Source organism: Haplochromis burtoni, unplaced genomic scaffold (genome assembly GCF_018398535.1).
Source record: "Haplochromis burtoni strain Fernald_Lab_line unplaced genomic scaffold, NCSU_Asbu1 Contig_69, whole genome shotgun sequence".
Taxonomy (NCBI): Eukaryota; Metazoa; Chordata; class Actinopteri; order Cichliformes; family Cichlidae; genus Haplochromis; species Haplochromis burtoni.
This window is the reverse complement of record NW_024582430.1, coordinates 2,058,970-2,081,584: the sequence shown is the minus strand read 5'-3', so window position 1 is coordinate 2,081,584 and position 22,615 is coordinate 2,058,970. Positions and strand designations below refer to the sequence as shown.

Below are 22,615 nucleotides of genomic sequence, written 5' to 3'. Positions count from 1 at the left end.
CACCAAAGCCTAGTGAGGCTAAAAATAGCCTAAATTAATTTAAACGAATTACGTTATTACAACTAATGCATAGACTGGCCATGGACATACCGGGCATTTGGTGATTTTTCGTTTTTATGGGCTGATGGTTTTTTGTTTGTTTGTAACAGTATAAACAATGAAAGGTGGTGGATTGGCCAGATGCTGGCAGATGTGTAAGAAGTTGTTTGGTGGTGGCTATGGGGAGCTTCCACACGAGGCCAGCAGGTGGATGAGGGGAAAGGGAGGCAGGAGAGAGGAACCCCGAGGCGGCCGCCGGTCTGAGTATCAGGTGAACTGAACTTCAGGTAAGAAGTTATGACCTGCAGTCTATCTGGGTCAGATATAAACCAAGTTTAGGTGAGTTTATTTTCTGTTGTGCTGACTTTTTTACTAGCAGTTACATAGACTGCACTGACAGAGTTCTATACAGCTGGGTGGGTGCTATGATGTTACTGATAAGTGAACTTTATCTTTATTCATAAGGTTAGTTAGTAGAGTTGCCAACCGTCCTGTAAAAACAGAATCGTCCTGCATTCAGAGAAAATATTACGCGTGTATTGAGCTGAGAAGAGACGGAGTTTGTCCCGGACTTCAGCTATAATGAAAAAGACACAAAGCTGGATTTATTCTGCGTCTTTACGCTGTCAGCTGCCTCTTCTTCGCTCACTTCAATCATGAAACTGATCAATGATCAGCTGATCGGCTTTTCTCTCTTGTTTGTTTATCGCCCACTTTGCGCCAGAAAGAGGAAACCAGCAGATGTCGCGCTAAACAACAGCAGCACGTTTAAGCTTGATCAGCTGTTGTTAGAATTTATTTAATATTAATTTCTAGTATCAGCTGATGTTTGCTGGAGCCACAGCTGTAAAGCCTGCTGGTCATGATGTCGGTTTGGTTATCTGGTGAGAGGGAAACATGAAGATGAAACCAGGAGATGTCCTTACTGATCATCAGAGCTGTGATGGAGAAACAGGTTTACCTTTTAGGTGACATGAATGAGTTGAAGGGAAGTTATGAACTGTTTCTGAGAGACAAATAACACCAGGATCCTTTTCTAAGTAGCTGACAGCTGGTAACTGTGCAGGGGCGGGTCTAGCAAAGTGTTGCCAGGGGGCAGGTAGGGCATTAACAGGGAGAGGGGGCACACCCCCCCCCCCCCCCAAGAAATACTTTTCTTTCTTATTCTCATTTAAAATGTCTAGCTTTTAATAAATAATTATCTGAATCTTACAACCAAAGTTTTTATCTGATGTAAAATGATAGAAATCATACATATACCAACAAGACTGTACATCACTGTCACAACAGCGTTTGTTTTCATTCAAAGGCTTTATGGCTTTTCCTGTAATACCTGGTGGGCCGGTCTCTAGTCAAAATGCCCGGGCCGATTTTTTGTCCCAGTCCAGCCCTGACTAATGAATTAATTTCCTAATTAATTTTGTTTTATTTTAGTTTTGTAAATACACAATGTCATTTTAGATAGCTTTCATTTTCTTACAAAGCTGCTTTTCTTTCAGTGCAGCTTAAAACATTAGAGGCAAATTTAGAGAGGGCGGGTAACCAGGTTTATGAGAAACTACAAACCAAATTTAGAAAAGGGACAGATATGTGAGGGGGAAAATACTTAATCACAAGAAAATAAAAGATGCATTTAGGGGGAAATTATAAGGAAAATAATCTAAATTTACCAGAAAAGATTTGAGAAAAAGGGAAAAGTTTGGCAAACGTAACAAAAATAAAAACAAAGAGAAACCTGGCAAATCTGGAGAAATGGAAATTTAAGATAAATACCGCTAAGTTAACGGCGCTACTGAAAAGTTCAACCTAGTGATTGTTTCCTGCAGTCATGACTTCGAAGCGTATTTGTTAATAAAGTTGTTTGGGGAAAAAGGCTAATGACGTCAGCGGAAGTGAGGTGTGTGATTCAGTTGCTAAGCTGCAGCCGAGCAGTAAACGGACCGTCGACAAGTTGCTGTCGCCGTCTCACCGGATCAACTTTAAGCCGTCCGTCGGTGACCGACAGACCGAGGTAAGCTGCCCAACGCCAGACTGAGTCTGCTCGGTCCAAGTTCCGCCGGGGAGCCGCTGCTCCTGATGCCGATGCCCGGCCTCAGTGTTCGGCTAACGTTAGCCCGGAGCTCGGTACGGCGGGTGGTTAGGTCAGCACCTGCCACAGAGTTAACGGGTTAAAGTGGGGAGCAGACGGACCTCCTCTGGTGTTTTAGTCTGAACATGAGCTCGTCTGTGGTTTAATGAGCTTAATGAAGAACCTTAATGAGATTACCTGAAGTTAGCTGAAGCTCCAGGAGAGCAGAGCAAACACTCCTGACCACAACAGCACTGCTCAGTTAGTTTACCAGTGTTTTCATACACGTTATGATCTGAGAAAAATGCGCCAGTTTCCATAAAGCGGAACAGAAATGTTCGCTTCAGTCTGCAGACAGTAACACATGAAGGTTCTTGCAGATTTTAAATATTATTTTTGTGTTAGAAAAATAGACATTATCTAACAGTTTGGATGTAGATGAAGGTGCTGATGAGGATGAGAAATATCTTATTTATCCCATATTTGGGAGACTTTTGTTATAGCAGGAAATGAATATCAGACACCAACCGACATCACCTGATAACACCAAACAAGATTTATTCTGTTTGTTCATTTGTGAAATCTTGTGTTTGCAGGTGAAGAATTATGTCATTTAAGTGCACTCATTTAAGAAAAAAATTCAAGGAGTTTGAATTGTGCGGTTGCTTTGAGGTTGTTGATGATGTATCTGCACCGTGTCTTTATGGATCTAGAGAAAGCAGATGATAGAGTGCCACGAGATGCACTGTGGTACTGCATGAGGAAGTCGGGAGTAGCAGAGAAGGATGTGAGGGTGGTGCAGGACATGTATGAGGACGGAGAGAGACAGTGGTGAGGTGTGTGGTAGGAATGACAAATGGGTTCAAGATGGGGGTGGGATTACATCAGGGATCTCCTCTGAGCCCCTTCTTGTTTGCTGTGGTGATGGGGACAGGCTGATAGACGAGGCCAGGCAGGAGTCTCTGTGGATCGTGATGTTTGCAGATGACACCGTGAGCTGCAGTGGGAGCAGGTATGCTCTGAACACAAGAGGAATGAAAGTCAGTAGGAGGAAAATAGCTGAACCGAAGAGGATAACGTGCCACTCGTCTCACTCTCATTCACACAATGAGAGAGACGAGTGGAAAGGTTAACATGCAAGCACCGGAGGTAGTGCCGAATGAATAATTGTTTCTGAGACGTGAGATGTGGGAATTTATGGATTTAAAATTTATCGCTCAAGCAGTCTCAGAAAGGCAGAAGTGTGGCAGTTTTTTATGAAGCTAGGTCTTTAACTGTTGTTGACTTCGACCCTGGCACGTTCTCCTCTTTGGCTCAGCTATTATAATGAAATCATTCTGGTGGGTAATTGGGATCGGTTTTCTCCTGTGTCTGATTATTTTAAGGCACACTGTTTTTAATCTAACACAAATGATTAAAGCCCCACACACCTTATTCCCCAGATAAATCATCTTTGATTAATGTGCCACATCATTTCTCCGCAGCAGTTTTTACCAGCGACTTGACTGATCGCTGAGTGGTTGTTGCTGCGAGGAACAGTTTCATGCTCTGAGCATCATCACAAACAGGAATTTAAAGCTGTTACATGAGCAAGCCTTTTGTCACGACTTCATGAATTTACATTGGGTCAGTTTTACATTGATGGACGGTGTTAACTTAGCTTGTAAATATTACTCTGAGAGTTTTATCTACCTTGTGGACAAACATGCTGCTTTTTGCCAGGTCAGAGTGAAAGGGCGGGACAGGAAGCAGCCCTGAGCAGCTTCGAGAAAGTCCGACACTGATGCCAATGGCTAAGGTTTGGCAGCTGCGTATTAGCTTCGCTGCTTCTATTAGGAAATCCAAATGTGATCACTTTCTGATCTTAACCACTGACAGTCTCAAAGTCCCTGGGATGCTTTGGCAGACTATAGATTCTCTCTCTGACAGCTTTGAAGAGCATTAACAGTAAAAAGTCACCGGTCCAGACAATCTGTCTCCGTTCTTCTTGTGTCTGCTTGCAAACATCATAGATGAGACAGCGTCTTGTATTTTTAATCTTTCCATACAACTGAACACTTCAGCAGAGATCCCAGTGTGCCTTTGTACTGCCCTCCTGAAAGGTGATGATTCTTGGATGTTAATAATATGAACCAATCTGCAAACTCTGTATTTTAGCTGAGATTCTTTAATGGCTGAGGAATAATCAACCTTAGAGCTATCAGAATGAAAGTGATATTTTATCTCTCCAGTACTGTAACTTAAAGGTTTAAAGTTCTCAATGATATCTACGAGGCCCTGGAAGCAAAGAAATACTGCACCCCTCTTTTTATTGATTGAAAGCCTCCGGCACTGTTGATCGTGGGGTTTTATGTCAGAGGTTATTGGAAAAGGGCCGTTCAGACCAAGCTAAGCACTAGGGGTGCAACGATACTCGTATCGATATTGAACCGTTCGATACAGTGCTTTCGGTTCGGTATGCATATGTATGAACAATACAAAATTTGTAATTTATTTTATCAACTTTTCTTCTGACGATGCTGTCTGTGTTGAGCGCTCAGTGGATCTGCGTCGACTACTCCGCCTAGGCTGCACTGTCAAGCGCAGATCCGCTGAGCGCAGCGCAAGCTAGTTAGCTCGTTAACGTGTTGACGCCGTCCAGCCCCATGCACGGGGCGATCCGCGGTAGCTCGTTAACGGAGATTTGCCGTGTTGTGGCGTTAACGTCATTTCAGATTAACGCTGACAGCACTAGTGGGAACACAACGAATATGACTGCACATTTACTCCGACATCATCCTAGTGCAAAGACAAAAACAACAAGCAGCATGCTACAAACTTTACCCGAGTCATTTAGACAGCCGTTAGCACAGGATTCTCCTTATGGGGACCTGATATGTTTAATATGCTGCTGAGAATATAGCCCAGAAGAAGCGTATAGTATAGCTTTTATTTTGGAAAGAGCCATTTCTCTGTAATAAACTCTCTTTTCCAAAGATGAGTGATTCCTCAATCAGATAGATTTATTTTTTATTACTTTGTTGTTTCAGCAACATTAAATTTAAAAACTGTACTTTTGAGTTAAAATATATATTTATAATTTTAATAAATGACAAATTAAAAAGGCATGAACATTTTTTTGTATCGAAAAAATATCGAACCGTGACACCAAAGTATCGAACCGAACCGTGAATTTTGTGTATCGTTGCACCCCTACTAAGCACCTTTCTCACCATAAGCAGTGTGTGCAGTTTAATGGTCTCTCTTCCAGTTTTTTAAATGTGACTGATGGAGTGCCACAGGCTTCTGTCTTGGGACCTGCGTTATTTACTATTTATGTCAGTGCTGTGGGACAAAATCTAAGTGCAACTGCCTATTTTTACGCAGATGATTAATTATGGTAATAATCTGGTACCCTGGTATCGACATGGTTTTCGAACATTTGCAGTTAGCTGTACACAGTCACAGCTGTTTCTGCTAAGGCTGTCTTTGAAATGCGTCTATAAAAAAAAACATGGTTGTGTTCTTCTCAGAGGGTTCGGTTAACCCTAATCCTAACTTCCCTCTCTTGTATCTTCTCAAGGTATTAACATTGAAGCTGTGGACTCAAACATCGAGTTCCTGTTGAAGCTAGGCTGAAGCTGGAGTTTTGTTTTTCTTAGAAATGGATCGTTGGACTTTGTTTATCACGGCATTAAGATTTATCACCGGCTGTAAACCTTTAGCACACCACTACTTTATATTCACTGGTTGATTAGTCCTCATTAGCCTCGTGCAGGATGGTTCATTGATAGCATTTTGTCTCTAAATTCATTTCTGGTTTGCTCGTCTCCTATTTGTCAGATTACCTGTAATCTGACAAATAGTTTAGTCACAATCTGCGGTCTCAGGACTTCTTTGCACTCGCTGTTCAGACCTCAGAGAGAAGGTATTCTCCTTTTCTGTCCCGTCCTCATGGATTACATGACAGAAGGATTTCAGGCTCTCAGCTGATTTTGCTCGTAGACTTTAAAAGACGCATAAATGGTTTTGTGAAATCATCACTGGGAATCTTGTTTTTAGTTTGACTGTGTAGACTCTTGGTAAAATATTCAATATTTTATTGGTGTTATTTTATTATGCCTGTTTGAAACAGCTAAATGAGGCATTGAGTCTCAGGACTGTTTGTATAAATAAAGGTAAAATGAACAAGCACTTGGTGACAGTGGTGAGGAAAAACTTATTGTCACAGGAAGTAACCTCGAGAAGAACCACGCTCGGGGAGGGGCCGGTATGGGAGTGAGGGGAGGAAAAGAAAACACTCAGTGCATCATGGGAATCCACCAGCAGCCTGAGACTATAGCAGGAGAAATCTGCTCTCTCTTTCTAGTCCCTGTCAGGACTCCTGCTGCAGCATTTTGGATCAGCTGAAGGCTTTTCAGGGAGTTTTTAGGACTTCCTGATAATAATGAATCGCAGTCGTCCAGCCTGGAAGTAATAAATGCATGAACTAGTTTTTCAGCGTCACTCTGAGACAGGATATTTCTAACTTTTGAGATGTTGCACAAATGGAAGAAAGCAGTCTTACATATTTGTTTAATATGTGCATTGAAGGACATGTCCTGGTCAAAAATGACTCCAAGGTTCCTCACAGTGTTACTGGAGGCCAAGGTAATGCCATCCAGAGTAAGAATCTGCTTAGATACCATATTTGTAGGAAATTAGTGGTCGTCAAGGTTTTTATATCTTTAAGACATTCCTGCAGTTTAACTAACTTATATCATCTGGCTTCTGGCTTGTATACAGTGTTTTCCAATAATAGATGAGTTTAAATACTTGGGATCAACCATCCAAAATAAGGGACAGTGAACAAGAGACATGAAGAAGTGTGCAGGCTTGGTGGAGTTTCAGGGGTGATTTGTGACAGAAGGACGGCAGCCAGCATGAAAGGGAGGGTTTACAGGGTGGTAGTGACACCTGTGTGGTTTGGAGGCCGAGCTGAAGACGATGGTATCTTCACTGGGAGTAGAAATGAGAGCTCAGCATCAGAGAGGCGAGACTGAGACGGTTTTATATATCTTATCTCTTCTATCACTTATTTATCACTGTGTTGTGTTCCTGCAGGTGTTTGATGCTCAGTGCAAACACTAAATGAGGAGCTGATGTCCATCTCATGAATTAACCTCAGCCGGGGTCCAGTCATCAAACACAGCAGCCAGTCTCCCAGTATGACCAGTATGGCTGCCTCCAGCACTACCAAGATCGCATGGCGCCTTCGTGAGTATTAAAGTTACTCAAACGATCATCACACCCTTCCTGTCCAGCAGCCCAGCCCGACCTGAATTTGTTCCTCCTTTGTTGCCGTACAGAGGAGTTCGAGGCTCACTCCAGCTCCATTTCCTGTCTGGCTCTGGGGAAAAGCTCGGGCCGCCTGCTGGCCACAGGAGGAGAGGACTGCAGGGTCAACATCTGGGCCGTCAGCAAGGCCAACTGCATCATGGTGAGTCCCCCGCAATGCAAAATGCGACGGGTTTCTAATTTTTAAGGTTTCTGTCGAGGTTTTTTTAGGCCTGAAACATGAACAGATTTAAAGGAACCCATCCTTTACCTACTGCTCTTCTGCAGTCTGCAGGTCATGACGCCCACACCTGCCTCTCTCCTGTCACCACCTCACGCTTTTATCTTTATTATTGATTCATTTCTGATTGTTAAATGATGAAAACAGAGTTCGCTCCATGGGAATTAAACAGACTCATGTTTCCCCTCCACTGCTCGCCATCTTCCTCCAACTAAACTAACCTGCCTGACCTCTTACGTTGTGTGTAGTGCACCACATCATGGCAGAGCGCAGACTGTATATAAAGGATGGATGTAGATTTGAATTCTGAAAAGTGAAGCTTAAACCTGCGTTTTTCATGGATGTCCAGCAGGGGGCGGCGACTCTGACTGTGAGAAAACGAGCCGCCTCCTCACCTGATCTCGGAGCTCAGTAAACAGTTTCCTGACGGCTTTGTGGTCTCAGTCGCTGTTTTCAGGTCTTATTGAATAAAAGATGAAGCTCATTTTGGAAATGATGGTTTCCATTAGTGTTCAGGGGGACGATAAAGCAGGAGAGGAAGGTGGGCTTATTTTGTGATTGACAGGTGACGTGGTGTCCCTCAGCAGCCTCACTAACATTTAATATACAGTCTGTGTTTTGAGAAAGGAGCGAGGTGCAGTTTTAGGTGATGATGTCTGTTCTGACTGTTTCCTCTCAGAGTCTGACTGGTCACAAGAACCCAGTGGAGTCTATCCACTTCAACGTGTCGGAGGAGCAGGTCGTCGCCGGGTCGCAGTCAGGTTCAATACGAGTCTGGGACCTGGAGGCTGCCAAGAGTAAGACTCTGTCTGTTCTGTGGCTACGAGGCTTTTTAGTCAAAGCTTCACCGCCTCTAAACTGTCTGTGTGCGTAATTTATCTGCACAGGTGCTTTAGATCAGCGGTGGACAGCGTGTAAGGTTCACACTGACAAAGAGAAGTGAAGTGAGCGAACCAGTCGATTAGAAATATGACACACAAAGAGCTGAAATGTGTTAAAATCAACGACTTTGCTTTTTTTAAAATTAGTGTGGTGAGTTTTTTCTAAATTTCTGAGTGCAAAGTTTGAGCTATGAGCTCTTCCACCTCTGCTGCCTCAAGGACACAGACAGGACATCCATCATACCACATGATGTAATATAGTACATCGGTCTGATTGAGTATATGTTATTATTATTAGTGTTTTTCCATCTACTCTTATTTTGAAAATTGATACAGCTTCCTCAGTGTTCAGTCTCAGGCTGTAACGGAGGACGTTGTACCCCGCAGTCAGAATAATCGTCCGTCCCATCATGCGGAGGCGTTTTAATGCACCTAAGCTGGGTCTTAGTTAGAAAGAGATGCAAAGAGGTGACCCTGCTGCTTCCTGTGCTCAGTTTTAAGGACTCTGATGGGACACAAAGCCAACATCACCAGCCTGGGCTTCCATCCCTTTGGAGACTTCCTGGCCTCCAGCTCCATGGACACAAACATTAAGGTAGGCGTGTTTCCTGTGTGAGAACATCTTTGAAGTCTTAATCCGCTCTAATGAAATGTCTCTTCTTTTCTGTCGCTGCTGTCAGCTGTGGGACGTGCGGAGGAAAGGATACGTGTTCAGATATAAGGTAAGTTTGTGCTCAGGATGACAGGCCGGCTCCTAATATCCTGCTCGAATCCAGGTGCACGTTTCTAACAGGTGGACAGTGGCTGCAGGTGGATTTGGTAAACACACCTGTGGTGACCTAACAAAGTGTGATGTGGACATTTGCTTCAGTGGATTCTGATCTTTTATGCAAATGAGTTGACCTCATCTGACCTGGAAACAGCACCGTGTGAAAAGCTAAATCCTGATTGTTTTCAGGTTTCTGACAGATTTTTGATGTTTTTCAGACGTTTAAGCCCCGCTCTACATTCTGATGCTTGTTTTCCACAGTTGTACCATCACATACAAAACAAACACACACAGACACGTGGTCACTGTGCACCAAAGCCGAGCACGCTCAGAATGATTCGGATTAAACTGTGTCAGTCGGAGCTTTTATGGAGTCTTACAGTAAACGGATTATTGCATTTAAAAGAACTGAGAGACTTCAATTTAATTTTGTTTATGCAGCGCCAAATCACAACATCAGTCACCTCAATGCGCTTTATACTTTAAGATCTACATACAGAGAAAAACCAACAATCATATGACCTCCTATGAGCACTTTGGCGACGGTGGGAAGGAAAAACTCCAGAACCAGGCTCAGGGCTTCTACTTTCCTTCAAAATAAAAGCTTCACATGAGTCTCGATAGCAAAAATCTGACCAGTGCTGGTGTTGGTGTTGCAGGGTCACACTCAGGCTGTGAGGAGTTTGGCCTTCAGTCCTGATGGGAAGTGGTTAGCTTCAGCGAGCGACGACTGCACCGTCAAGGTACGACCTGATCTGACGTCTCACCTTTAATGTAAAAAATATATTTTAAGGATTGTTTTTCCCGGTACTTACATGTTGTGGTAACTCTGACTCTGTAACAGTAGATGCTGAGAAACCTTCAGAGTAACCTGCAGGAGTTACACGGTGCTGTGAATGTAAACTGTGAAGCAGAACATCAGCAGCAGGATGTTGTTATGTAAACTGTGCAGAAAGGCTGGAAGACGTTAAGATGTTCCAGCTGGTCCTGGTTCATGTTTGGTGCTCACGTGTGTCACTCTCTGTCCTGACTCATCACCACAAACACCGAGGCGCTGCTCAGAGATCAGACTTTCATTAGTTAAATATCTAATAATGAGACGGGCGGAAAAAAGAAGAAAAAAAATCTTCCCGTAAAATAAAACGAGCGATTGAATCGCAACATTTTTAGATTCTTCTACATTTTAAAATGCTTTTAAAAGGTCCGTCTGTTGAATCACTTCAGTGTTTTAGGATTTTTAAAATTCATCTTTTCTATTAAAATAGTTTTCAGGACACTTCTTGACCCAGGTTTAGTTACATTTATTCAAATAAAGTAATAAGCTGGTGATGTGTAACGACTCGTTAGGCTAACATTTCATCGATGTTTAGAATTAAGTTTCATTTCATTTGCAGCGGTCGGATGTTCGGGTGTTTGAGAGCATCTTGGGAATTTAAAAGTGTGAACATGATGTGTTTATTCTGTAAATGCTGTGAAAGCATCAAACCGGCAGCATCCTGTAATAAAATCGCTCATTCTGATTGGCTGAAGGAGGTGAGCTCTGCTCTCTTCTTGTTCGATGACCTCAGCCCTGTCCCCTTGTCTCCATCAGCTGTGGGACCTGGCTCAGGGGAAAACCATCACGGAATTCAAATCTCACACCGCCGCCGTCAACATCGTCCAGTTCCACCCCAACGAGTACCTGCTGGCCTCCGGAAGCTCCGACAGGTACGTCGCCGCAGGCCGAGCGCCCGAGACGCAGCAGCTCGGAGCTGAAGGAGCGACTCATGAGTGGAATCAGTGTTTGTGACACTTTGTGGCTCGTTTAGTTTTTCTGTTTCATGAAGCTCAGAGGCTGCGCGAGGTTGTCCTCTCTCTGTGCCGCCAAGATTTTATTTTGGTGCTGAGTTTGATTGTTTGTGGCATTTTTTTAATGTAACATTTCTTTTAGTCTGAAATTCTTTTACTTTTTTTCACATACATGTCCTGTGTCTTCTACATGTCCTCTGCATGTGCCACTAAATCATACATTTATAACTAAAAGCAAACAGGAAATATAATATAAATATAATAAAATGGAAATAATAACTCATCCTTTCTCCAACACAACCAGCAAGTGCACTCAGTATTTAATCATTTCTTTATTTTTGCATATGAAGTATAAATAAGTATTCCAACATGAATCACTTAAATTGATTATTATGTTTAATTTGAGGACACCGACCTGGTGTTAGACACAGTTTATAAGTTACACCAGCAAGCAAAGCTGTAGTTTGTGGCCTGATTTTCCGATTGTCATGTGATCGTGATGGAGCCGTTGAAGCTTTGAATGTGTCACTTCAAAGAAATGAGACATTTTGTAGGTTTTGGCCTGTTTTAGGGACAGAACAGGGAGCAGGGTCATTTCTATCTCAAACAGTTTATTGATGGAATAAATCTTACTCTCATTTATGAGAATAAGAAGTGACTCAAACACATACTTTCATAAATAAATGAAAAAAGTATCTTTAGCTTAGCTTGTAGTTAGAGCTGGGTTAGGCGACCCTAACCATCCCTCAGGTTCCTGGGGACTTCCCATGATGCACTGAGAGGTGCACTTTGCCCTCCACTCCCTCTTTTGTTCGTGTTTCGTTCCTCTTTTCTCTTTCTCCTCATTTACTGACTTGTCACTGCTGACCGTGGATCTGTTGGAGGTCTCTTCCTGTTCCTCAGCCGTGTTGTAGCGTCTTCACCTGACACTATAAAACACCTACAGGTGTCTCTAATGAGCTGCAGCTGTATGAACTCTGCATGTGTTTGCAGGACCATCAAGCTGTGGGATCTGGAAAAGTTTACGATGATCGGCTCGTTGGAGGGCGACACGACTCCGGTCAGGTGAGTTTTTCCCCGTTGCAGCAGGGTGTAACTGGAATGTGACCTCTGACCTCTGACCCCTGTCCCTGCGGTTCCAGGTGTATATGTTTTAGCCCAGATGGCTCCTGCCTGTACAGCGGCGCCACGGACTCGCTGCGGGTCTTCGGCTGGGAACCGGACCGCTGCTTTGACGCGGTGCCGGTGAGCTGGGGAAAGGTGTCTGACCTCGCCATCTGCAACCAGCAGCTGGTGTGTAGCTCCGCCCACCGCTCAGTAACAGTACCGTGCAGAAGTTTTAGGTAATCTCAATCTTCCTCCTCCTCCACATGTCAGATCGGCGTGTCTCATCAGCTGTCGAGTGTGTCGTCCTACGTGGTCGATCTGAAGAGGGTAAAGAAGAGCGGTGGCGCCGTGATCCAGGGGATCATCCAGGACGACCAGCCGCTCACAGAGCCGAAGAAGGACCCCAAAGGAGCGGCACTGCGAAAGAACTACGAGAGACCCACGACCACCTGCAGATCGCAGAGGTACGGCACACTGAGAGACAGGAGAAAATACTACAAATACTGACTCCTGGATTTAAAGTTTTATACATGAGCCACTGGTTTCATTCATCAAACACTCAGATCACAGGTCAAAGAGAAAGTTCATCCTCTCTGAAGCCGAAACAAGGTTCTTATCACAGCTCGGCTTTTCCTGTAGATACAAATATATCTGTACGTATGTACGAACAGATATATTTGTATCTACATACATACGTACGTACGTATGTATGTAGATACAAATATATATAGAAAACAAATATATATATATATAAAATCTTATTTGACTTCAGTGGAAAAGTTTCACTTCCAGATTCTTTAATAAAAGTAAATAAAGTAAAAAAATTGCAGTTTTTCTTCTAAAAAACAAACAAACAAATGTTTGTGATGTCATCAGGTTGAAGCACCGTTCAGAGTCTGACAGGCGGAGCCCCGAAGGCGAGAGGCGGAGCCCTAGCGAGGACGAGGCGGACGAGAAGCTGTCGTCTGCTGAGATCCACAACGCCGAGGACTACAAGGCCATCTTCCAGCCAAAGAGCGCCATCTGTAGGTGGACCCGGAGCATCGCAGCTCAGATGTTGAATAAAGAATACAGTTATACGTACATACAACAAGATCTGTGAAATATTGCTATTGAAAAGGACGCTGAGTTCATCTTTAATCAACACTGCACCAACAAAATCTGTGTTTAGTTTCCCCAAAAGCTTCTATTTCCTCACCTGTTGGTCCACCTGCAGCATCACCATCAGTTCTGCTCTGGCTGATTTTGAGAAGCAGGCCATATTTGAAAAGTGAGAGGAGTAAACATTACTCGCTGTAAGAGCCAAACAGGATGGGAGGATCTGATTGGTTCTTTGTGCCTTTTTAAAATATTCATCCTAATGAGGACAAAGACACGAAGCACCTCTGGTCATTTCTTTCAATGCCTTTTGTTTTCATGTCGTCACATTTACTTTACAGTCTGAGCTCCTCGTTCTCCTCTCTTCCAGCTCGCACTCCTCCTAAGATGTCGGAGCCTTTTCCCGCTCCTCCAGAGGACGGTGAGTCCAGCACAGCTTCACGTTTCTGTGAGACATCAGGAGACGACGCGCCTCCGACGTTTCAGTTTATAGATGAAACACGAACAATAAATCACGTGTTCGACAGTGAAAAACACACGACACAAAAACACACAACAGAGGTGTTTCAGCTCCTGTTTTGTGGTTACTGGGTCGTTTCCTGATGATTTCTTCTTCTGCTCAGAGTCCATTTTGGCGATCAGCCGGCAGCTGAAGGACATCAAGTCTCCTTTTCCTGATAAACAGCAGGTCAGTGAACGCAGCAGCCGTGTGTCTGTGTGGAAACATGGACGCCTTAGGACAGCGGACTATAAATGCAACGAACCTATCAGAGCTCAAATACCTGCTGTTTACAACAAAGTAGTCCTCCAGCCGCTCGGTTTTCTTTCTTTAGTTAAAGATTTTTCTTTGTCTTCAGAAAATCAGTTTAATTCAAAACCATCTAAAACCTTTAACAGCTGTGTGACTTTGGTCTGAGCGGGGTTATATGAGAGGTTTTATGAGTCTAAATTAACAACTAAAACGATGTGTGAGAAATTATTTTGTAATAATTTCTTGTTTCTGTCATTATTAACAGTTTTTCCAAAAATCAAATGCCCATAAAAACAGCTGAGATCAGAGAGTAAAGGCTGTGACTGCTCGTGTCTGTTGTTTTAAAGGGTCCTCCGCTGGCTGCCTCCACTCCCGTGGTGAGGGTGGAGCCTACGGTCATTTCCGCTGTGAAGCGTCCGTCCCCTCCAGCTGCGGGCACAGTGTCCTCCAGCCACCCCGCTCCCACCCAGCCCCCCGTCACCGCGGCCAAATCCAAACCGCAGCTCAAAATCATCTCGAGCGCCCGGAACGAGCCCATCGGGCTGAACGTGGCCGACTTCCTGCCCGTGAGTGCACGCGTCAGTGTTTTTAGATTCTCGCGACAGCTTTGATGATGAGAATAAAGCTGAACGTGTGTGGTCGGTCAGTCTTCACCCAACCACAGATCTGGAGCCCTGAGTGACGAGGAGGCCCTGACCCAGATGAAGAAGGGTCACGAGACCATGTGCGTGATGCTGAGCAGCCGACTGAAGAACCTGCAGACGGTCCGAGGGGTGTGGACCCGAGACGGCATCAAGGTGAGGCTGACACGCCGGTACCAGCAGCTGGCGCGTGTGTGAGAAGGTCATGACCGTTTGGCGGTCTTCTGCCCGGATACAGCTGGGCAGCTCATTCATGCAGGTCCTTCTTTTATTGTTTTGTTTTCAGTTCGTTTGTGTCAATAAAATTATTTTCAAACTGCTCTTTGTTTGTGTGCAGATCGCTCTTGACACCGCCGTCTCCATGAGTGATCCGTCCATAGTCGTGGACATCCTGAACATCATCAACCCCCAGCCGTGAGTCTCACACACACACACTCGTTTTCATATCTTAGTGAGGACATCTCATTGACATCATGCTTTAGAGAGCTACTTACCCAAACTATGAAAAATGAACGCCTACTCGTAACCCTGAGGATTTGAGCCTCAATAATGCATTCAAGCTCGTGGGGACAGGCACTTTGTCCTCACAGGTGACTGTTGGTCCCCACAAGTATAGTAACATTTCAAGTTTCGGTCCTACAAAGCTGTCTAAACAGGTACACACTCACACACACAAACCCGTTTCTACATCTTTGTGAGAACCCTAAGTCACACCTTGGCTTGGCTGCTCCTCAGGGATGAGAGTTTCACACATCTATCCAGTCAAGTTAAATGACTAATTACTGTAGAGCAGGGGTGTCAAACTCAAATACACAGTGGGCCAAAATTCAAAACTGGAACAAGGTCGCGGGCTAACGTTAATATTTATTGAAAAAAAAAATCTTCCTCCAGATGTAAGAATGAATCTTTTCTTATGGACTCAAACACGTTTTGCTGAAAAACTGAATATGGAACAAGCAAAGCTTAATACTAAACAATATATATATTAGCTGTATAATACCAGTAGGCCAGCTCTAATAGTAATTTGGTATGGCTTCGTGGGCCAAATGTAATTAGGCTGCGGGCCAAATTTGGCCCACGGGCCAGAGTTTGACACCTATGCTGTAGAGCCTAAAGTTGTGCGCCGCTTGTTTAATTAAAGACACAAAGAAATCTGCTTATTCTGCAACAATAGGCCATTTTGTCCCCACAAGTATAGTAGCATGCCAATTTCCTGTCCTGACAAAGATGTCTCTCTCTCACTCACTCACTCACTCACTCACTCACTCACACACACACACACACACACACACACACACACACACTTCTGATTTTATACAAGTACAAACCTTTATTTACACTGGAGTTCAAAAACAAAACCTTTCTTTGTTAGTTTAACCCAAAAAATGTAAAAACAGTGACAGAAGCTGACGATTGATGACAGACGAATCGTTTTACGCAGCTTTATTATTATTTTCAGTCTGTTCTGTTTCCGATCACTGAAAAGTTTTTATTGTTTATTTGATTGCATCTGTCTTCTAAGTTTCATTTTGAAGAGTTTGACCTGCAGTTGTTTGCGGGTTGCTGACCTTTATGAACGTATAAAACCAGATGTTGTGCTGCTGTTCCAGATCTCTGTGGAAGCTGGACGTGTGCATGACAGTCCTTCCTCAGCTCGACAAACTGCTGCAGAGCAAGTACGAGAGGTGAGCGGCTCCGAGGTAAAGTTTCTGTTGTCCAGAGACGGCGTGCGAGCGTTCAGCGGCAGAGGGTTCGTTTTAAAACAACGTCAGCATCTTTGTAGGCGTTTTCATCAAGTGTGACGGATGACTTTGTGGGTTTCACCATTACAATGAGAGAAATGAGTTCTGATGACGCTTCAGACGAACTGCCGGGAGGCAGCTCGGGTTGCATCAGAGATGATTTCATCTTCTCAAAGTGAATTTAAAACTCTAATTCGGATGTTACGTAAAAACAAAGATCACTTCCTGTTTGGTAACCTGAGGTCACCCAGAGTACTTTGATTGTCAGGAGGTGGAGCAGATCTCCGCTTCCTCCCGTCCTGAACCTGAACCGATGCCGTCTGTGTGTCGGTATGTCGTGTAATTCGATCATCCAATCAGCTTCCTTCTCTGTGCGTTTCCTCAGCTACATACAGACCGGCTGCACGTCTCTGAAACTCGTCATGAAGCACTTCTGGACGCTGATCTCGGATACTCTAAAGGCCACGCCGTCCGTCGGGGTCGACATCACACGAGAGGAGCGGTGAGTCTCACATCTGTCCAACAGCTGCTTGACTGATTTAGCAGCACCGTCAATCAATCTGCTGATTACTCAGATTACTCTGAGGAGGAAACGCCCCAAACCTCGGCTGACTCCACCTCTCGTTCTGTGTGGGACGTTTTTAAAGATGTCTGACACGTGTTCGAACCCAGAGACTTGATTCCTGCTGTAATCGCTCCTCAGCCGGCTGCTTTTCCCTTCCAGGTCTCCTCTTTGCACTCTGTGCATCTGCAGGAGCCACAGCTGCATTTTAGTGACTGTAGTAGGTTTGTTTGTCCAGCAGGTGTCACCTGTGTGCTGCTGGCGAGGGCCTGCGTCCTCGCCAGCAGCACACAGGCTGTTGAGGTTAAAGGACGTCAGAGAGAGCAGCGTGTTAGTGCGGTGGGGCAGCACTCATTCTGCGCCTCACTGCATTTGTTGTGAATGAAGGATGCTTCAGTGTCTCCTCCTCCAAAGGAGGCAAAAAAGGAAACATTAAACCACCTTTGGTGTAGTACTCAGACGACAGGAACCTTCATAATAAAATGAATTGAACTGTAACCAGCGACAGTCAGTTTCTCTTATAAAGGTTTGTGCAGAGATGATGTAAATCAGGCGAGACACTGGAGCAAAGATGTCCCATAATTCATAGCAACACATCATCAGTGGCGGTTTGTTCGATCACTGAAGGAAAACAGTTTTAATCGGACAGACTCGCCAACGTCTTTGTCCTCTGCGTTTGAGCCTCTGATGTTTTTGTGCTTCCAGACACCAGAAGTGCCGAGTGTGCTGCAAGCAGCTGAAGAACCTGAGCAACATCGTGAAGAACAAGGCGACGCAGGTCGGTCGTCACGGCAGCACCTTCAAAGAGCTGCAGCTGCTCATGGCGCCGCTCGACGACTCGCCCTGAGGGCGGCGCCGTGGATCAGCTGACTCGCAAGATCCCGCACTTTGGGTGTCCTTCTTTTGTCACGACTCTCTCCTGAGGCCTCCGTCACAGAAGAAGAAATGTTTTAATGTTGAAGACGTTAAGTGACACTCAGAGGAAGTCGAGAAATTAAACCGCCGCTGCTAAACGAGCGGGTCGGGACTCGAATCAGGGAGGAGTCTCGGTCTCGTATGGAGGCGCTGACGGGAATGTGCCTTCAGAGGTTTGGATGTTTAAAAAGTGCTCACAGGTTTGCACCACACGAGCGATTCATGAAAGGCGGAGCAAAGATCAGCAGACAGAGACAAACCGCTCTGATGCGAACGTTTGAATCTGCCACGTTTAATCCCGTAAACCAGCGACGCAGATTTAAAAACGCCAAAAACAAACTCCAGCTCGGACTCTGTGCACACGTTTTCACTTTTCTACTGCTCACTCTCTCCACTGTGTTCATGTACAGCTCTGTTTATTTAAATAAAGACAAAATGAAGTTAGAAAAAAGTCGACTTTGCTTTTGCGTGAATATCACTTCAGAGGATCAGCCAGCAGGAAACGGCTCATTTAAACCACTCTTCACATTACTGTACTCTTCAGAGTGACTCGCAAGTGCACCAGAAGCTCTGTCTCAGATTTCCTGCAGACCTCAAATGCAACATGCATTTCTACATCAGTTTAGAGCCAAGCGTGTGAAAGTCATGTCGGGTGATCTGCTCACAGATTTAAGTCTGTAAAGAATTAGACATTTGCACAGGAAGCTTGTGGAAAGACATGATCGAGCATTATTTCTACAACATAAGATCACTTTGACTCTCATATTTGAAGAGCTTTTCTTGAGTGTACGGTCAGGTCATGAGTGTTTGGGCAGTTTTTGTTCTTTTGCTTCTGTAGACTACTACAATTTATTTAAAATAGTAAAATATGTGACTGAAATACAGACAACAGCTTGGCACAGGGTTGAAAACTGCACACAGCCGAGTGTGACGTGTGGGCGGAGTCACCAGATTTCCAGCATCATTGACTGGACAACCAAAAACGTTCTGTGAAAGCAACCCGAGACCCAGAATATTCAGCAGTCGAGTCGATCAGCTGACCCCAAATCAGCTGATCGACTCACTCGTCTCACTTCCTGAACACAAACTGAGGGTTGGTGATAGACCCAGTGCCAGCTAAAGCAAAGGAGGGAAGGTTAGCATGGTTGAGTTCAGTTTTCTCTGGCTCTCTTCCAATGAGAGGACTGCTGTGATTTGGCGCTTTATAAATAAAATTGAATTGAATTATTAAAACAAGTCTGTAGGTTCCCGATCATTCAGGGTTTTCCCGTCTCACATCTAAAAAACTTTTTCAAATCTAGACGCTGAACGATGGCGTCTCTATAGATAAAGCAGCTGACACTAGAGATTAAACGCCTGGGTCTCTCCGTGTCCACCTGAAATTATTTCCAAGCGCCAGCGATCAGCTACCAGATTCCTCAATCAAACCAGACTCGCACCTTAACCACATGTCTACAATGAGTCATATGAAAACTCTCAGGACCAGCTCCAAGGTAGGGGTCAAATACGTGGGACTCCCCGTTAGCGGTTAGGAGTGAAAGTCTTTTGGGTGAGAGCTGAAACATCCTGAAGCACCTCAAAGTTAATTAATCCAGTCGAGCCAAACTCTGTGACGGCCCTGGCAAATCTACACATCCTAAACAAATCTCTGCACCTGCAAGCCGCTTTGCAGCCCACCTCCTCCTATTCCGCCAGCCTGAGGAACTGAGCAGGTGTCAACAACAGGTGACATCGAGTCGGAGCCAATTACTGCAGGTAGAAATGATCATTCACCTTTTGTCTAAAGCCTTCCTGACTGATGCGATCCTTAAATGTGATTTAAGCTGTGTGGGAACATTGGAGGCAAAGACAGGAAATGAGGTTTAATCCACAAACTCAGTTTGTCCAGTTATTTGAGTCTGAAAGTGGTGCTAGGGGAAAAAAGTGGTTAATTCAGTCATTTTATTAACGCCCTTTAGATTAACTCAACTCACCTCTTGGTCATGTCGTTTTCAAATCTACAGTGATGGTGTGTCAAACACTCCTTTTTACTGCTCTTTTAAATATTTGTGTCCACACGATGCCGACGTGTGCGTTTGTTCTGGAGCGTTTATTAAAAAGTAATTACAAAACAAAAACAGCAAGCAGAGTTTGATCATCAGGTCAACACACAGCAGCTCATCGCGTTTCTAAGCATTCCCGTTTACTACAGCTACAGCTAACAGTCCACTTCGCACCAAGTCAACAGCTACACGTGTTCTGTCTCAGGTCAAAGGTCACCAGTGGCTTCCTGGAGGTTTTTGTTTTCTCCAAACAGGTGAAGAGACGACAGCAGAAGCACACAGAGAAGAAATGAGTTTAAATACGATTCAAGTCTTTTTGTTCTTCAAGCTGAAGGAAGTTTGAAATAAAAGGAACGTCCACCGGAGCAGAAGACTGAGACGCGACGTACAGATTTCCTCGTATTGCTCACGTCCTATTGGACAGCTTAGGATCAGTGGAGTACCCTGATTGGATAAAGGAGGAAAGCCTCCAGAAACTACAGATGGGAACACAACACACGTGAAAAAAAACCTTAAAATTTATCTCAACTTTATGAAGAAAAAAAAGTACACTTTAAGGTTTCAGCCTCAAAATCCTCCATCGAACACGGTGCAGAGAAAAAAAAGATTAAAAACAGATGGAGACAAAAAAAATTAAATTTGGATCACAAAAAAAACAAAAACGGAAAAATTCATGTGCCCGCATTCTCCAAAAGAAAAAAATTAAAGCATGTCAAACATAAATATACAAACACATTATGCATCTATGCACATCATCAGCCACGTTCGGGTTAGAAAATGATCTAAAAGTTTAAAGTGCAACAAAGAAACAATGAGAAATACTGATTGGAGAGCAGATACTGATTTCAGGGTTAATAAGGATTTTTTTGAGTCCCGACGGAGGAGCGCGAGTCCTGTCAGCTCATATCAGACGTCACAGCAGTCCAGACGTTTGGCCATCGTCTCATAACAGTCTGTCCAGATTTAAGACCGTCCTGTCCTGTAAAGTTTCCATCGGTCTTTGATCGCTTTTGCCGCTCCTGTCGTTGGCTAAGAAGGAAATAAATCCAGGAAGAGCAGCAGGGAGGCGGCAGAGGCCTCAGGGTGCTGGCTGACACCCCGCAGCCCGTCCTGCAGCGACGGCGTCCGTCAGGCCGTCAGCTTCAGTCGTCCTGCAGAGAAACGAGAGCGTCAGCCAGCAGTCATGTGACCCTTTAACTCACCATGTCCACACTACTGACAATAAATGTGAAAACATGTCGTTTCTCTTCATTTCGCTCCTTTCTAGAGCTGATCACAAAGTTCTTGCACTGTGAAGCGACTTCGTCAGCAGTTTACAAAGCATCCCGACAGCTCCTGCAGACTCTCCTCTAACGCCTCTGCACGGACCACAAATAAAACAGACGCCTGTGCTGCCCTTACTAACCTCTGCTCAGAAGAAAACAAACTGGCTTTAAATATTTCTCTTGTGTACCGCTGACATTTTTTTTAAACCACCTCCCAGTTTTTAACCAGGAATTTAGTCTGGAAACTTTTTAGATGAGAATTATTACTGGTGCTCAGAGCAGAGTCTCCATCTACACCACAGAAATCTTCAAGTCAAAGAATCATTCAGGTGTGTTTTTAAAGATAAGTTGTGCGTCCTGAGCAAAGATCACGTCTGCGTTTGAACACCGACAGACGTGATCTTTGCTCAGCACACTGGCTTCCTCCAACTTCTACATGAAACATACAATTAAAATTAAAGAGTTAAATCTGGCCAATTTCATGCTTTTTACAGTCATGGTTCAAGAACCTCATGATAACACTTCCTGTTCTAACCAAAAACACAGAAACATGGAGGATTTTACTCCACAGTCATCGGGTCGCTGCTAATACAGGAAACAGCAGCACCTTTGCTAACGTTACCTGAAGATCGACTCTGAGGCCAAGTCTTCATGTCACATTTGTTCAATTAGCTTCTGGTAATCAATACGACCTCTCACAGAGCATTTCTGTCAAACGTGGTCCCAGAAAAACCAGCAGGAGTCAGTCGAGATGATCTACCGAGGCTGAAACCTCAGACTGAGCCTGACTGCAGTGTGAACGAGCAACAACCAGAAGTGTTCCTATCAAACTGACACAAACAGTGTTTTCAGATTTATCAGTGCAGACATGGAAGGAAGGAAGCAATCCCACAATCCTCTGCTCATCAGCGAGGACGCTAAGCCAGGCCACAGAGCAGCGAGGGGGAGGGACGGGATTTATCCGGACACCAGCGCACTCAAACACCCACCAACAGTCGGACGTCACGAGACCGTAACAGAGAAAGGCGGCTCGTTTGGTTTTAGCTGCTGCAGATTCAGAAATATGAGTAAATAAAAAAAAGCTGCAGGTGTTTTTATCAGTTTCATCTGAGAGCAGCACAGAGAGGAGCAGGATTAGAGACGGGATCACACTGCTGGCCTCGCTCCATTAAGGACTAAATGCTTTATAAAAAAACAAAACGAACCTTCCAGCTGCTTCCGAAGCCTCTGAGTGCTTTTACGTCTCCATAATGGCTTTTTGTAACCAGACCTGACTGAAACTGGAGATCATCACGTGGGGTTTAGATCATCACGTGGGGTTTATCGTCCGTCCTTCTGGACACTAAAGACAACTTTATTTTAAAAATTAAACACCTGATAAGACCTGAAAGGAGCAACCGAGGCCATAAAC

The 22,615-nt window shown here is 44.4% G+C and overlaps 2 protein-coding genes across 2 annotated transcripts in view; one reads left to right on the top strand and one right to left on the bottom strand.

Moving 5' to 3' along the window:
• The first annotated feature begins 1,859 nt into the window (after positions 1–1,859).
• Positions 1,860–19,814, top strand: katnb1 (katanin p80 (WD repeat containing) subunit B 1). Its single transcript, XM_005923944.3, has 20 exons — positions 1,860–2,050; positions 7,190–7,342; positions 7,435–7,565; positions 8,323–8,440; positions 9,019–9,119; positions 9,205–9,246; positions 9,953–10,036; positions 10,885–11,000; positions 12,075–12,146; positions 12,224–12,374; positions 12,459–12,652; positions 13,065–13,213; positions 13,657–13,707; positions 13,910–13,974; positions 14,385–14,603; positions 14,685–14,834; positions 15,016–15,092; positions 16,289–16,363; positions 16,806–16,922; positions 17,688–19,814. Exons 2-20 carry the CDS (start codon positions 7,294–7,296, stop codon positions 17,827–17,829), a joined length of 2,103 nt encoding a protein of 700 aa, XP_005924006.1. The 5' UTR covers positions 1,860–2,050; positions 7,190–7,293; the 3' UTR covers positions 17,830–19,814.
• A 637-nt stretch (positions 19,815–20,451) lies between these two features.
• The window catches only part of kifc3 (kinesin family member C3), a gene marked incomplete in the record, with an annotated part of 28,304 nt that continues 26,140 nt past the window's right edge, over positions 20,452–22,615 (bottom strand). Inside the window, 1 exon segment of the mRNA XM_042221575.1 lies at positions 20,452–21,090. Within this exon segment, the coding sequence (XP_042077509.1) occupies positions 21,082–21,090 (9 nt within the window).

Coding starts and splice junctions, on each gene's coding strand:
- katnb1 (XM_005923944.3), top strand. CDS start 7,294: ATGACCAGTATGGCTGCCTCCAGCACTACCAAGATCGCATGGCGCCTT. Junction 13,708..13,909: donor TCCCGCTCCTCCAGAGGACG/GTGAGTCCAGCA, acceptor TCTTCTGCTCAG/AGTCCATTTTGGCGATCAGC. Junction 16,364..16,805: donor CTGCAGAGCAAGTACGAGAG/GTGAGCGGCTCC, acceptor GCGTTTCCTCAG/CTACATACAGACCGGCTGCA.